The sequence below is a fragment of the Orbicella franksi genome, chromosome 11 (genome assembly GCF_964199315.1).
Source record: "Orbicella franksi chromosome 11, jaOrbFran1.1, whole genome shotgun sequence".
In the NCBI taxonomy this organism is placed as follows: Eukaryota; Metazoa; Cnidaria; class Anthozoa; order Scleractinia; family Merulinidae; genus Orbicella; species Orbicella franksi.
Window position 1 is genome coordinate 1,913,471 of NC_138155.1, and position 17,076 is coordinate 1,930,546.

General features: G+C 39.1%; 1 protein-coding gene and 1 pseudogene across 2 annotated transcripts; both read left to right on the forward strand.

Annotated features, from left to right (window-relative positions):
• Positions 1 to 7,160: 7,160 nt before the first annotated feature.
• Positions 7,161 to 12,662, forward strand: LOC145502800 (uncharacterized). Of its 2 annotated transcripts, XM_081482183.1 has the most exons (4): positions 7,161 to 7,340; positions 9,228 to 9,272; positions 11,498 to 11,584; positions 11,840 to 12,662. In XM_081482183.1, the coding sequence occupies exons 3-4, from the start codon at positions 11,521 to 11,523 to the stop codon at positions 12,295 to 12,297; spliced, it is 522 nt and encodes a 173-aa protein (XP_081338309.1). In that variant the 5' UTR covers positions 7,161 to 7,340; positions 9,228 to 9,272; positions 11,498 to 11,520; the 3' UTR covers positions 12,298 to 12,662. The 2 variants fall into 2 exon arrangements, with proteins under 2 accessions (XP_081338309.1, XP_081338310.1); XM_081482184.1 differs by lacking the exons at positions 7,161 to 7,340; positions 9,228 to 9,272 and having other exon boundaries at positions 10,257 to 11,584.
• Positions 12,663 to 15,605: 2,943 nt separating this feature from the next.
• On the forward strand, positions 15,606 to 16,773 carry LOC145460520 (uncharacterized; annotated as a pseudogene).
• Positions 16,774 to 17,076: the final 303 nt, after the last annotated feature.

The following is a 17,076-nucleotide window of genomic DNA, read 5'->3' on the forward strand; positions in this document are numbered from 1 at the left end:
ATGACGTGGTTGCATCATTACCTGAAGGGCATTACAATGTCGAAAGCATAGCAAAAGAACTGCAATCCAGTTTTGAATATTACAAGAAAAAAGTGAAATTGGTCTTAGAAACGAATAACCCCAATTCTGTTCTTAAAATTACAAATGCCGCTGCCGCTGCCAATTTAAACAACGCTAATCAAGCGAAAGAAGTTTCCGTTGATTACAGTTTGGCCAATTTTCTTGGAATCGGGAGAAATATCAGGAAAGAAGAATATATCAAAAAACTTAACAGCCCGAGTTGCTCCACTGCGATCTCATCGACTCGACAAAAAACTTTTTGAATGGAAAGAAGTCAGACCTTCTTGCCAAGGTTGACGTCAGAGGAAAGCCTTATGAAAAAGTCAGCTATAACATCGACTCATCGCAAAACGTTTTCCGTGACGCTTCTACAGACAAGTTCATAAACAGCATCACCTTAAAAGTGAAGGATGAAAATGGCGAACTCTTTGATTTCAAAGGCCTGCCGCTTCTTTTTGAATTAGAGTTAAATTAAATTTCTTTATATACGCAATGTCTTCGGCGGATCTGTTGCCTCCAAGCGCCCCGCCTGCCGAGCCACTATATCCAGTGGTGGCGGCAGAGCCTTCTCAAAATTTCCGCTTGCAGAAGGTCAACGAGATTTCCAATAAATTGGCCGGCGAGGTCCACCACTATCGCCTCGTCGCGAAAAAATACAAACGCGCGAGAAAGTTCGTTAATTGGGGCGCCGCCGGCTCCAGCGTTCTCTCGGCAGCGTTTTCCAGCGCGAGTTTTGGCTCCGCTCTGTCTGTGGTTGGCTTGCCGGCTGCCGTTCCTCATGGCGGCGCTGGTGGGTGCTTCGCTCTCGTTTCGTCTGCGATGATTCTCGCCGGCAAAAAGCTCGACTCGAAGATCAAGAAGCATCAAGAGATCACCACGCTCGCCGTTGCCAAGCGCGACACCGTCAACAGACTTCTCTCGAACGCTTTGAACAACAACGAGGTGTCTTCCCACGAGTTCGACACTATCCTTTCGGAGTTTCAGCAATACAACTTTCTGAAAGATCAGGTCCGAGCAAGGGTGCTTCGTCAACCATCAACAAGAAAGCTTCCTGATGTTGATGTCCAAAAACTTGAGAAAGACATCCGCGGCAGACTTGAAGCCGAAATGATAAAAAAAAATCACGAAACCTCCCGCTTCGAACTAAATTTCGAGCGAAAAAACACAAAACTCTCTCTTTGTCTTGTCAAAAACAGGTCATTGCGGTGTTTTTCTTGCCACATAAATTGCCTTGAACTTTCGAGAAGGTTACTCACTGACGCAGTCAAGTGCGAAATAGGGAAAACCCCCCGATCAGCTGTTTCTTTTTATCGCTCTAGTGAAGTCTCTTTGTTCCACCACGTTTTGTGCCCAATTTTTCCTCGAAAAAAGGTGAAAAGTGCCATTTTTATTGGCCAGGCCGAGAAGAAATACCCTATTCTAACAAACTGTGGTCAAAAAATAGAAATCCGCCTGTAAAATTCCTTTTGACTTGAACATTCCTCGTGGCTTTGAAAATTCCTGATCGCTTCAACTGAAGCCAAGAGGAATGCAACGAGCTTAAACTGAAGCCTTCAGGAATTCGCAACGGGAAGCTGTGTCGCCTCAACCGGAACCGCGTCATGAAAGCATTCAACAACTTCGCGTGTAATATCACGCGCTTGTCTCTGCCACTCAGGCGTGAAATATTCATTCGCGAGAAACGCAATCAAGTGAACACTGACAAGCATGTTTTTATGGTATGCAAATGCAGCCGTAGATTTTTAAATCTAACTCGCCCGGTTGTAAATATCGTCGCAGCTCAGTAAAATTTCTGAAATATTTCGGCCTAGTCATTTTCGTCATACACGGGGTAGCCAAGATAATGCTTTTCTCCATTTTTATAACACTCGTAACAGAGTCCTTCTTGGCCGCAAGAGTTGCATTTACGGCAAAACATGACCTTTACAATTCTTGATCGTTTTTCGCAGATGGGTGCCTCTTCAATCTCGTCGTGTACCTCGTCCCAACCCATTTCCTTTTTTTCCTTTATTTTTATCGCTATGTACTTCTTGAGAATCATCTCACGAAGCTCTGGAGGGAGGTTTTGAATGGCCTCGGAAAGTCCACAGGAAGACATGGCTCCTTGCGGTGTAATCGAGGTTACGTTTCTCTAACTGGCGGGTTTCTTTCTTGCAGCTCGAGCAAAACGCGCTCAAACAGTTTTGTCGCTTTTTATTTTTTGCGGTAAAGCCGCATTTTTAGCGCGCCCCCGCCGCAGCGCTTGCAGAGACGGTAGTCGCACAGAAGCCCGACTCCGCATACTCTGCAGGGCTCTGGCTTTTTCATTCCTTTTTTCAGCTGGTAGTTGTGCTGCCCGCAATACGCCCCGTAACAGCGCTTTCCGCAGCTTTCTTTCCGGCCCCGCTTCAGCCACCCGCACTTGTTTGGAGCTCGTTCCATCCCTGCTCTGGCGGTATAACCCCGGCTCGCTTGTTTCTAATATTTCGCACTCCTTTGTTGTGAGTAGTATATCGGGAAGTCGACAAATAATGTTTCGCAGAGGGAGCCTTATTTCGCCTTATCGCAGCCCCCACCATCAACCGGCCCGAGCTTGTGAGGGCCGGACTTGATGGTGGGGGCTGCGATAAGGCGAAATAAGGCTCCCTCTGCGAAACGTTATTTGTCGACTTCCCTATATACTACTAATATTCAAAATTGATTTACCTGTCGAAAGAGAATTAGGTAAATTGCCAATAGTAGTTTACAGTAGTCGCCAAACTCGTTCTAATTTTCCTCGCTCTCGTAGAAGTGGATTTTCCCGCGGAGTGTTTTGCAATTTCCATGATCTGCAGCACACAAATTCAAAAACTAATGCTATCACTATAATTTGCTTTCCTTGTAGAAAAAGCAAGGGGTAGGGGCGTCAAAGTTTCATTTTTATAACTTAAAGCGCTGTTATCGTGCCAATGGGCAGAATTTGTATCTGTTAATAGTATGCTTCCTTTGGTGATTTTTCACTAGTTTAGTCTGACCGACATGTTCAATTTTGTATTGCTTTTTTGTGGGGAAACAAGATTTGATCTCTGCTAGCTAAAGGAGTTTAAATCGCTGTAAAGCACTGTGGAATAAAAAGTCATTGTTTAGGTAAGGGTGGAACCAGCGCCGGAAATGAACAGCATTCTCTGAAAAGAAAGCTCCACGCATCGTCAAATGGAGCAATTTCATCTGAAGTCAATTGAAACTTTTTTTGCGCTAATTGTAAAGAAGCATTATTTAAAAAATTCACCATAACAGGAAGGGAAATTAACTTTCCTTCAAACACGATGCTAACTTTAGTGAAGGGAAACTCCAGATATAGCAATGGGTGCGAACGTCCTTAATATCACACTTTTGGAAGTAGAGATCGTTAACAGATTTTATTTGAATTCCTGGAACCTTTACATGAGAATAAGACATATTTTCTTCTCTCTTTTATTTGTCTTATGAAATTTTGGTATTAAATTTAACTTTAATGGATAGAAACTGGTTTAATACCTCGTCAGACAAATTCTGGCGTTACACATTTGGAAACAATAGCAGCATAAAGTCACTGCAAATTATAATATAGATAGGACCCTGCGCGCGTTCTGATTGGTCAAAAATCCATGTTTTATCCGAAAATAAAACGTAGAAAAAGTGTGTTGTGTTATTTTTTTGCCACATTATCTCGATCTCATAAAGCAAATGAAGAAGCCTAAGCAGTGTATTACACTGTGATAAAAAAACTCCGGACATTTGAGAACACTGCGGCTCGTGTTTTCTACATTTCCCTCGTGTTCTCAAATAATGATTGACGCACCAAAACGGCCTAATCTAATAATGACAATACAAATTGCACTTAGGACAGTAACTACATACATACAAAAGCGCCAACTGCATCTAAAGGTATTATAGAACAAAAGCAAAAGATAAAAAGACGTTCGTTTATATCATAATATCCAACTGGCCAACTAGTTTTGTGGTTTTTTGGTTTGAGTTTTCAGGACGTTCAGAGTAGGGTACCACTTGTTTTGCCAATCGATAGGAATCGATAAATGGCTTTTCTGCGACTATCGATTGATCATCGATTAATCAATATCAATCGATACCAACTAACTAATTTTGTCGATTGAAATCGATCCATCTACTGCTTTTCCAATCGTCCATTTCCATCGATTAGGGGTGGCGAATGGTCCTTCAAAAACTCTGGGTCGCAAAAAATTTTATAGTCGAATTTCACGGGTCTCGCAGTATCGTTTTTTAGCGGTTATGTGCGTCTCTCAGTCTCGATTTTTATACGAAGCTGTCTCCGAGTCTCGATTTTTCGCAAGGCTAAAGGGGTTCAAAGTCCCGATTCGTTCGTTCATCTCAGGTTTTATAAATAACATCTTCTCTTCACTTGACACGGCATTGAATTTCAATGAAGCAACTTACAAATTCCAGAGAAAATTTAATCCTAACTTCACCTAAATTGTCTGAATTCCACAAAAAGCTACAAAACCTACCGCAACGTCCGTTTTGGCTCCAGTAAAACAGTTATTTTGTTCTGCGATATCATAACGTAATGTGTTATAATGGAATTTCCAGCTCCAGCCACTTTGAAGAAGCTGGCTAAAAGGCTGCAAAAGCTCGTTCTAGCTCTCAACTAAATCTAGGACCCAAATTTTAAAAGTCTGGACGTCTTGCGCTCGCACGTCAATTTAAAATGTCAAAATGTCTCGGGCTCGCAGAGGAAAATGCTTGTCTCGCCGTCTCGTATTTATCATTCGCCAACCCTAATATTGCGCCGGACTGAAAAGAAGAGTTCAAAACAATCATGTAGTGTTCCAAAATTATGTCCATAACAGCCACCCCTCAATGAAATGGAGCCTTGTTTTCCATCATGCAATACAGCTTAGAAGCAAACTTTGCTTAAAACACAAAATGCCTTTCTTAATTCTCATAATATTTTCATTTTACAAATTATCAATTATCAGTTGCGTTATGATAATTCATATTTCGTAAATTAAATACAAAAGAAAGAATCAATAACCAGCGATGCAGGTTGTTCTAGTCAGTATTTCAATTATAATTTTTCTTTTTTTTTTTTTTTTTTTTTTTTCACAAAAGCAGCATACAACTAAAGTAATTGAACAACACCGAGAAAAAACACTGATATGGGGTACACGAATTCAAAATCTGCAAAACCTCCACATTCTCATGAAAGAAAACGAAATTTATTCAATCTATCAGTCTTACCACGGAGCTAGAACCTTTAATTTAATATTTCTGGAAATTTAGGACTTTGGTCGCTTTCGTGAGTTCTACAGAATTGCTACAGGCGATGTTAAGGGTGTGTATCTAAGTCAGTGGAATGCTTCCAAAGTATAGACATAACAGCCACCCCTCAATTGTTTGTTAGAGACTGAGAAAGGTAAGATCAGTTTCAGATTAAACGAATTCCTAAATGTCATCCTGACTGTTTCATTGATTAATTTTCTGCAGATTTTGATTTCTTGAGCTCATCCGACGCTAAAAAGAAGATTTAAGGTAGGTAGCAAGATTTCCCTGTTCTTAATATGGCTGACAAAGGATTCATTTAGAAGTTCGCAGTAGATAATAACACAAACTTTCTAGGATTAAACTCTCCATCTGCCTTTCTCATTTTATTTTTGTTGGTAGCTTATTTTCACCGTGGCGTAATGTTTGTATATTGTGCTAGTGAAATAAATTCGTCGCTTCTTCCTCTTTGAAGAAGCGCTTGTGCCCACTTTAAGCAAGCTTTTAAACTAACGACGTAAAATAAAAGTGAGTTTGATTATGAAGGTGCCCGTTTTTTGCGCGAATAAATCAAACGAGTAAAATTATCTACAGTATCATTTCTTTATTCAAGTAAAACTCGAACACGATGGGAAAAAAAGATTCGCTAATTACGTCATGTAATTTTCTTCGGCGTCTTTATGCCTTCTGTGCGATGCCAGCATTATGGTACGGTCTTGTATTATCCAGTATTACACTGGATTACTGTTAGTATCTATGTATGAAAATGAACGGTTTTCTACCTTACGTTACAATGTTTGCTATTCAATGCAATTGGAATATAAGGGGGTGGCGAATGGTCCTTCAAAAACTCTGGGTCTCGCAAAATTTTAGTCGAATTTCACGAGTCGCGTAGTATCGTTTTTTAGCGGTTATGTGCGTCTCGCAGTCTCGATTTTTATACGAAGCTGTCTCCCAGTCTCGATTTTTCGCAACGCTAAAGGGGTTCAAAGTCCCGATTCGTTCCTTTATCTCAGGTTTTTTATAAATAACGTCTTCTCTTAACTTGACATTGAATTTCAATGAAGCAACTTACAAATTTCAGAGGAAAATTTAATCTTAACCTCACCTAAATTGTCTGGATTCCACAAAAAGCTACAAAACCTACCGCAACGTCCATTTTGGCTCCAGTAAAACAGTTATTTTGTTCTACGATATCATAACGTATAGTGTGTTAAAATGGAATTTCCAGTTCCAGCCAGTTTGAAGAAACTGGCGAAAAGGCTGCACAAGCTCGTTCTAGCTGTCAACTATTCGCCACCCCTAATATTGCGCCGGACTGAAAAGAAGATTTCAAAACAATTATGTAGTGGTCCAAAATTATGTCCATAACAGCCACCCCTCGATGAAATGGAGCCTTGTTTTCCATCATGCAATACAGCTTAGAAGCAAACTTTGCTTAAAACACAAAATGCCTTTCTTAATTCTCATAATATTTTCATTTTACAAATTATCAATTATCAGTTGCGTTATCATAATTCATATTCCGTAAATTAAATACGAAAGAAATAATCAATAAGCAGCGATGCAGGTAGTTTTAGTCAGTATTTCAATTTTGATTTTTCTTTTTTTTTTCACAAAAGCAGCATACAACTAACGTAATTGAACAACACCGAGAAAAAACAATGATATGGGGTACACGAATTCAAAATCTGCAAAACCTCCACATTCTGATGAAAGAAAACGAAATTTATTCAATCTATCAGTCTTCTCACGGAGCTAGAACCTTTAATTTAATTTGTCTGGAAATTTAGGACTTTGGTCGCTTTCGTGAGTTCTACAGAATTGCTACAGGCGATGTTAAGGGTGTGTATCTAAGTCAGTGGAATGCTTCCAAAATATGTACATAACAGCCACCTCTCAATTGTTTGTTAGGAACTGAGAAAGGTAAGATCAGTTTGATATTAAACGAGTTCCTAAATGTCATCCTGACTGTTTCATTGATTAATTTTCTGCAGATTTTGATTTCTTGAGCTCATCCGACGCTAAAAAGAAGATTTAAGGTAGGTAGCAAGATTTCCCTGTTCTTAATATGGCTGACAAAGGATTCATTTAGAAGTTCGCAGTAGATAATAACACAAATTTCTTAGGGTTAAGCTCTCCGTCAGCCTTTCTCATTTTATTTTTGTTGGTAGCTTATTTTCACCGTGGCGTAATGTTTGTATATTGTGCTAGTGAAATAAATTCGTCGCTTCTTCCTCTTTGAAGAAGCGCTTGTGCCCACTTTAAGCAAGCTTTTAAACTGACGACGTAAAATAAAAGTGAGTTTGATTATGAAGGTGCCTGCTTTTGTGCGAATAAATCAAACGAGTAAAATTATCTACAGTATCATTTTTTAATTCAAGTAAAACTTCAACTCGATGGGAAAAAAAGATTTGCTAATTACGTCATGTAACTTTTTTCGGCGTCTTTATGCGCTCTGTGCGATGCCAGCATTTTGGTACGGTTATGTATTATCCAGTATTGCACTGGATTACGGTTAGTATCTATGTATCAAAATGAACGGTTTAGTAACTTACGTTACAATGTTTGCTATTCAATGCAATTGGAATATTAGGGGTGGCGAATGGTCTTTCAAAAACTCTGGGTCTCGCAAAATTTTAGTCGAATTTCACGAGTCTCGCAGTATCGTTTTTTAGCGGTTATGTGTGCGTCTCGCAGTCTCGATTTTTATAAGAAGCTGTCTCCGAGTCTCGATTTTTCGCAAGGCTAAAGGGGTTCAAAGTCCCGATTCGTTCCTTTATCTCAGGTTTTATAAATAACATCTTCTCTTCACTTGACACGGCATTGAATTTCAATGAAGCAACTTACAACTTCCAGAGAAAAATTTAATCCTAACTTCACCTAAATTGTCTGAATTCCACAAAAAGCTACAAAACCTACCGCAACGTCCGTTTTGGCTCCAGTAAAACAGTTATTTTGTTCTACGAGATCATAACGTATAGTGTGTTATAATGGAATTTCCAGCTCCAGCCAATTTGAAGAAGGTGGCTAAAAGGCTGCAAAAGCTCGTTCTAGCTCTCAACTAAATCTGGGACCCAAATTTTAAGAGTCTGAATGTCTTGCGCTCGCACGTCAAACCCACTGAAGTCTCGGTCTCGCAATTTAAAATGTCAAAATGTCTCGGGCTCGCAGAAGAAAACGCTTGTCTCGCCGTCTCGCGCAGTCTCGTATTTACCATTCGCCACCCCTAATATTGCGTCGGACTGAAAAGAAGAGTTCAAAACAATCATGTAGTGCTCCAAAATTATGTCCATAACAGCCACCCCTCAATGAAATGGAGCCTTGCTTTCCATCATGCAATACAGTTTAGAAGCAAACTTTGCTTAAAACACACAATGCCTTTCTTAATTCTCATAATATTTTCATTTTACAAATGATCAATTATCAGTTGCGTTATCATAATTCATATTCCGTAAATTAAATACGAAAGAAATAATCAATAACCAGCGATGGAAGTAGTTTTAGTCAGTATTTCAATTATAATTTTTCTTTTTTTCACAAAAGCAGCATACAACTAAAGTAATTGAACAACACCGATAAAAAACACTGATATGCATATGGGGTACACGAATTCAAATCTGCAAAACTTCTACATTGCGATGAAAGAAAACGAAATTTATTCAATCTATCAGTCTTACCACGGAGCTAGAACTATAAATTAAATATGTCTGGAAATTTAGGACTTTGGTCGCTTTCGTGAGTTCTAGAGAAAGCTACAGGCGATGTTAAGGGTGTGTATCTAAGTCAGTGGAATGCTTCCAAAATATGTACGTATATAACAGCAACCCCTCAATTGCTTGTCAGACACTGAGAAAGGTAAGATCAGTTTCAGATTAAACGAATTCCTAAATGTCATCCTAACTGTTTCATTGATTAATTTTCTGCAGATTTTGATTTCTTGAGCTCATCCGACGCTAAAAAGAAGATTTAAGGTAGGTAGCAAGATTTCCCTGTTCTTAATATGACTGACAAAGGATTCATTTAGACGTTCGCAGTAGATAATAACACAAACTTTCTAGGATTAAACTCTCCATCTGCCTTTCTCATTTTATTTTTGTTGGTAGCTTATTTTCACCGTGGCGTAATGTTTGTATATTGTGCTAGTGAAATAAATTCGTCGCTTCTTCCTCTTTGAAGAAGCGCTTGTGCCCACTTTAAGCAAGCTTTTAAACTGACGACGTAAAATAAAAGTGAGTTTGATTATGAAGGTGCCCGTTTTTTGCGCGAATAAATCAAACGAATAAAATTATCTACAGTATCATTTCTTTATTCAAGTAAAACTTGAACACGATGGGAAAAAAAGATTCCCTAATTACGTCATGTAATTTTCTTCGGCGTCTTTATGCGTTCTGTGCTATGCCAGCATTTTGGTACGGTTTTGTATTATCCAGTATTGCACTGGATTACTGTTAGTATCTATGTATCAAAATGAACGGTTTAGTAACTTACGTTACAATGTTTGCTATTCAATGCAATTGGAATATTAGGGGGTGGCGAATGGTCCTTCAAAAACTCTGGGTCTCGCAAAATTTTAGTCGAATTTCACGAGTCTCGCAGTATCGTTTTTTAGCGGTTATGTGCGTCTCGCAGTCTCGATTTTTATACGAAGCTGTCTCGGAGTCTCGATTTTTAGCAAGGCTAAAGGGGTTCAAAGTCCCGATTCGTTCGTTTATCTCAGGTTTTACAAATAACGTCTTCTCTTCACTTGACACGGTATTGAATTTCAATGAAGCAACTTACAAATTTCAAAGAAAACTTTAATCTTAACCTCACCTAAATTGTCTGAATTCCACAAAAAGCTACAAAACCTACCGCAACGTCCGTTTTGGCTCCAGTAAAACAGTTATTTTGTTTTACGAGATCATAACGTAGTGTGTTATAATGGAATTTCCAGTTCCAGCCAGTTTGAGGAAGCCAGCTAAAAGGCTGCACAAGCTCGTTCTAGCTCTCAACTAAATCTGGGACCCAAATTTTAAGAGTCTGAACGTCTTGCGCTCGCACGTTAAACCCTTTGAAGTCTCGGTCTCGCAATTTAAAATGTCACAATGTCTCGGGCTCGCAGAGGAAAACGCTTGTCTCGCCCTCTCGCGCAGTCTCGTATTTACCATTCGCCACCCCTAGAATATGTTCGTGTGAGTCCGTTTTTTCCTACCCAGTGCTTGTCGAGACCTCAACTTGCGTTAGATATGTATTCGAAATGACGGCAGTTTGAGTTGTATTCTCGCTCTATCAACATATCAGCAAAGGTGATAGAGAATCTTCTTTCGCTTGGCTATTATTTCAGCAAAATAACAGTTGACAGCTATCAATACCACCAACAGTCGACCGATACACCACCGATTGTTGATTGCAACACATCGGTCGAGGTGTCGGCCGAGTGTCGACCGACATGCCGACCAGGTGTCGACCGATAGTGTCGATCGACGGTCAATCAACTTGGAAGACATGTCGACCGACACTCGGTCGACTCTCGGTCGACAGACGCCTTAATTCCACATGACCCTGTATTTTTCCCTTCTGCTGCTTAATTCTTGAATACAAAGTCATTTATTATCGAAAGATGATGAGATAAAAATGTTTTCATTCCCGTATTTTAAATTTTAAGAAGAAACCTTTGAATTGCCCCGAAGACTGCGGAGGGTAACCAGAGTTTTATGCACAGGTATACAAGAAACGTTCCACAAAAGAAATGTACTCTGTGTGAGAAATCAAGATCGATTTGTCTTAAGCAGAAACAGAATCATAATTTGAATTCAAATGTTTGGCTAATTCAGTTGTCTGATAAAAGAGAATTAAAGCTAATGGCACTGCAGTGCAAATCGGCAAAAAAAAAATTCTTTTCGTTTTCAAAGCAATATTGATATCCTCTTAGATCTTTCTCTCATTTTGTCTGACCGACATTTTGTTTTGTTATCACTGAAGAAATAATATTTGATCACTGTTGGGTAGAAGAAGCTGCAAGACGATGAAGATGTAAAGCGCTGTGAAACATTTCATGACTGTTTATTGATCCTAATTTTCTCACTGATCCTTTGTTCTTACTGTTCCATTTTCCTACTGATCTTACGTTCCTACTTATCCCTTTGTTTCGACTTATCCTACGTTCGAGCTGATTCTGTATTTCTTATCTCTTTGCTATGATTATTTTATTTTCTAGATTCTCGTACCGTGCTGCACACCATGGACCAAAGGTTAATTTTTGTGGCTATGATGCTCTTGATAGTCCCTTCCATTGCTGCATTGGGTAACAAGACGTTTATTTTATTTATTTATTTTTTTGTTTAAAATCTGTATCAGTTCAATTTAGTCGAGATAATTTTTTTTGGAGGCGGGGATAGCTGAAAGTGTGAAAAAGAAAGGAAAAGAGTATTGCAACTGCCACAAAAGTATTTGAGTACGAAAACAATAGTTTGAAAATGACGTGATTTATTTTATAAATGTAAGTTTGCACATCGATTGACTGATTCATTTACTAACTCTTCCACTCATATATCTTTAGATTCCTGGGTCAAAGTGAATCCCCGTCCTGTATGTTTTGGCGCCAGGGATGACACGTTTGGCAGTTTCAACGTTCCTTACGGTGGCAAGATAGTCGCTGTAAAATTGGTCTACCTAAGCGGTTACGTGACCTGCGATGATAGCAGCCTTTCCTACTGGTCTTTCTGGGGCTGTGGTGACAAAGTTGCAGGAGCAAAACGCATTGATGTAGTCATAACAACTTCAAGCAACACCATTATTATGCCAGTAAGCCCGTTCCTCCCGGATCAACCTGGAAAGTGGTACGAGTTACCCGGATATAACTCGTTTTCTCCTGAGATTATCCCGCCGCGTTTTTCTCCTTACTCGGTGAGCTCGGGCCAAGAGTTGCGAGTGTGGTATGATGAGGATTTGGCGGACAGCAGTGAAAGCGACAATGGAGGACTGGTCTGCTGTGATGTTTATGGCCTCTATATCTAAAAATACTGGGACGTTTTCAGTTACAAGAATCAGGCAAATTTTTTGACTGAAAGTATTCAATTTTCACTTTCTAGTTGCAGCAATTAAGAGCTCAATTAATTCTTGTAATATTTAGTATTAGAGAAATTGCTTCATGTACTTGAAGGGAAAGGGAAAGCGGAGATAAGAAATGTAGAAAGCTGTTAAACGAATGTGTTTAAAGTAAGTGATTTGATGGCAATATTATTGTACACCATAAGGCTAAGCACATAAACAAGCTAAAATAAAACGAGGACATAAATGAAAAAAAAAGTTGTTCATCGTTTCTCTTCTGCTTTACAGTTGCTAGGGTCATCACGGAATTCCTCATTTTCGAAATAAGGTGTAGAAATAAGGTGCAGAAATAAGGTGCAAAAATAAGGTGCAAAAATAAGGTGCAAAAATAAGGTGCAGAAATAAGGTGCAGAAATAAGATGCAGTAATAAGGTGCAGAAATAAGGTGCAGAAAAAAGATGCAGAAATAAGGTGCAAAAATAAGGTGCAAAAATAAGGTGGAGAAATAAGATGCAGAAATAGGGTGCAGAAATAAGATGCAGAAATAAGGTGCAGAAATAAGATGCAGAAATAAGATGCAGAAATAAGGTGCAAAAATAAGATGCAGAAATAAGATGCAAAAATAAGGTACAGAAAAAAGATGCAGAAATAAGGTGCAGAAATAAGGTGCAGAAATAAGGTGCAGAAACATGGTGCAGAATCCCGTGCAAAATTAAATGTGTAGCCGTGCAAGAAAAGTCACAATGTGCATGGAACTAGGATTTAGTAGGGACTGCGGAAACCATTTTAAAATGGTAGGGCTAGGGCTAAGAAACATGGCCAACGAAAAATATGTGTCAGCCAGATAATCTGGACGATCATATAAATTTTTTCTTTGTCAAATATGAAAAGGCCAAGTAAATCTCTCTTTACTATTGTTAAGACGAATTACAACAATGGCAGGAAAATGATACTTGCTCTTTTTTTTCTTTATCCCGTAGAGTTAAGATCCCACATCCACAAATCTAAAAATATAGGCACCCAATGGGTACTTGTGTCTGCATGTATTGTAAACATAGCAGATTCAAAAATAGAGCTCGAAATGCAATTCAGGCGCACACGATAGTTTCCATAATTTCTAAACGTAGTGAGAGATGAATTTGGATCGGCTTTAGGGGACTAAAATTCACGATCAAGTATAACGCAGTTGACGTGCAAATCTACCACGCCACTTGAAAATAAGCCATTTCCGTATTACCTTTAGCCTGTTTCACAAAACGAGTCCAGGGAGCCCATCCTTTCAAATGAAAAGGAGATTTCGTTCACATGCAAATTAAACTCATTGTCATATGAATGGTTGGAACACCAGGCCGGCCTCGCTTGGATAGTGAGGCTTGAGGCAACTCGGAAATGGGCTATTAGGCAATAGATCGACATGTAAGAATCAACTTTTCCTGTGTACAAAATTTTAATAAACCAATGCCAAATGGACGATGAAGGTAAAACGTCAAGTCTGCATAGGAGCCAAGTGGCCTGTCAGGCCGGACCTTATCCCGGTTTCTACAGTGTGAAGCGACTAGGAGTATTTTTTTTCCACTATGGATGGGATGCTAGTCCATCGCAGGGTTACCCACAGCATTAAGTTCGCCGGTACCCATTTATAAATCTGGGTGGAGAGAGGCACTGTGAGAATAAAGCTGTCTTGCCGAATAACACAACGCAATGTCACCCGATAGGGCTCGCACACGGACCGCTGGATCCGGAGACGAGCGCACTAACCGTGAGGCCACCGCGTCTCCTACAATAAATTATTTACGTTAATGTGACAAGCTAACACATTAGTCTCCGAGAGCTTAAACAAGGGAGATCAAATCCCGCAGGTGGTGGCCAAAACCGAGTAGCAACTGTTATGATTATGGACTGAAAAATAAACAATATTAATCGCAGCTGTTTCTCTTTTAAAAATTCATCAAAGGAGAAAAAAAAATATTGATGATAAAGAGCCACTTAGCTTTTATTTGAGCTAAGGTGATAATCGTGAGTGATTACCGAGAGTTGAGATCGAAACGATAAATAATAAACCTAGCTGGGTAAGTCGTACTGTGTTTCGAAAACTGAAGGCATACCGTATGCTCTACGTTTTCACCGATATACCAGAGAAAGTCGTCCTAAAAAAAGTGTAAAAGTGTATGCAACGATGACGAGAGGTATTGTGGGTAGTCATAGTTATCCGTTGTTTGATTGAAGTTCACGGTGATTCACTGTGACAGAATTTAAACACTATGAACTAAGGGGAAGTGAAGTGATACTCCATTTAAAAACACCCGACTAAAACAAACTTGATGCTCACATTTCAAGTCTTCTTTTCGTTCGACATGTTAAGATGGTGCGGAGTCAGGTTTACAAACACAGCCTGTTTTAAGTTGAAAGCTATCGTTAAAAGCTATTATACACACTCTTAACCTATCCTGATTTATTTGCACAGGCAAAGTTGACTCTCTGACAGTTTAAGTTATTGGTTATAAATAAAGCTAAATTTGAAAAGGTGTACCTCGTTTCTGGGTAAACAGTTGTAGAAACACACGTTAAAAGAAAGCTAATATCACAATCTGTGGAAAAATGCTGTCGGTTTTAATTTGTTTAGATGGCGTCCCCAAACCACTAATGGACTACGTTTTGACAACAAATTATCACAAACAAATGAAAAGAGTTGGCAATGTTTGACTTCACTCAATTAAGCAAATCCACAGATTACCTAAACAGTCTTAAGAAAAACTCTTTCACTGAAGAAATTTTAATCACTGTTCAAAGAAGAATAAGTATTGACGGAGTAGTTATTATCGTCTCTTGGTATTGCTGAAAGCTTTATTCAAGTTATTTTTAATCGCTATTATTATTTTTTTGCTTTTTTTCGTTCTTCACCCAGTTTGGTGCTAAACTGACAACGCTGTTATTCTCTTCTGTTTTATGTTTAAGCTTTTTATCGCTTATTATCACGGTTAATTTAAAGTTAAGTGACTTAGCCGCTGAAAAGGAAAAACCTTGCAAAGGACAGCCCGTTTCTCAGCTTTCATAGAATTTTGCAGATCTTCAATCTCAGCTATCAGTTGCAAGAGCGAGTAATATTTCAGTTTTGGTAAAATTTTGATCCATCATTTAATCTAAACACCACCTAGATTCTCGTTCCATCCTGCTACACAAAATTATTTTCCGTATATTTACAGAACTAAGGAGCTTCTTTTCACGATTTCATGATCAGACATTTCTCATCTCACTTCCATGGTTATTTTTTAGACTCCCGTACCGCACGACAAGTCATGGATCAAAGGCTAATTTTTGTGGCTATGATGCTCTTCATAGTCCCTTCCACTACAGCACTGAGTAAGAATCTCTCTCTCTCTTTTCTTGTTTTTTGTTTTTTTTTAATGAGTTTAATTTCGTCGAGATAAAGTTTTTTGAGGCGGGCAATGAAACTTCAAAGAACAGTCAGTCAGTTTGAGCACGACAAGAGCGTCTTTTCGGTATATTATGACTAATTAAAAATAACGAGATTAATTTTCATTAATTACTGATAATGTAGTTTTCAATTACTAATTCATTCACTCGCATATTTTCAATTTTCTTGGCTATTCAGATCCCTGAGTTAAAGCGAATATCCATCCTGTGTGTTTCGGCGCAAGGGATAGCAAGTATGGCAGTTTCGACGTCCCTTACGGTGGCAAGATAGCCGCACTAAAATTGATCTATCTAAGCGGTTACGAGACCTGCTCTGGCCAAATTTCTCACTGGTCATTCTGGGGCTGTGGTAACCATACTTCAGTTAAAAAACACGTCAGTCTTGCGATCACAACATCAAGCAATGCCCTCCTTATGCCACCAAACCCGTTTTTCACGTACGCTGGGGGTACTGGAAAGTGGTCCGAGTTACCCGGATATAACTCGTCTGCCCCTGAGATTATCCTGCCGCGTTTTTCTCCTTACTCGGTGAGCTCGGGCCAAGAATTACGGCTGTGGTATGGTGAGGATTTGGTGGGCTACACTGAAAGCGACAATGCAGGACGGGTCTGCTGTAATGTTTATGTTCTGTACGTCTGATAACAGTCCTGGCAAGTTTCAGTTTCAAGTTTCAGGCAGATTTTCCGAAATGATTAATTGTTTTTTTTCGCCTTCAAGTTGCAGAAATTAAGGGTTCAATTAATTCTAGTAACATTTAGTATTCTAGATTTCTTGCTTTGCATTGTTGAACTATGGAAAAGGAAGAACGGAGAAAAGAAATGTAGAGAGCTTTATAACAACTGTGTTTGAACTGCGATTAAATGAATATAATTGTACACCGTAGAGCACATAAAAAGGGGGTTTTGCTTCAATTTGAGCAGCTGAAATAAAAAGAAGGCATTAAATAAAAGTGTTGTTTTCCTGTGTGTTTTCGTAAACCGTGCGTATGCCTTTGCAAGCCATGAAACAAGCCGCCTCTTGGCCTTTGCAGTCGTTACTTCGATCGTCATGCAACTTGGAGAAGTGTTGCGTGACGACCCCCAGTAACGCCTTTGAAGGAGAATGGAATCAGAAAAGTTGAAGGATCTATTTTCTCCTGACAAAATCGATATATAGCATCAAGAGAGGAGCTGTCCACAATATGCTCTAATTTTGTAAAAACGATGTTCACAATTGCTCAGAAAGTTGCTCAATAAATTTAAAAGTTGCTCAAAAGTTTCTCCAAAATCTTTAATTCGCTACGATGTTTCTCAAAACGTTCTGCTGAGTTTC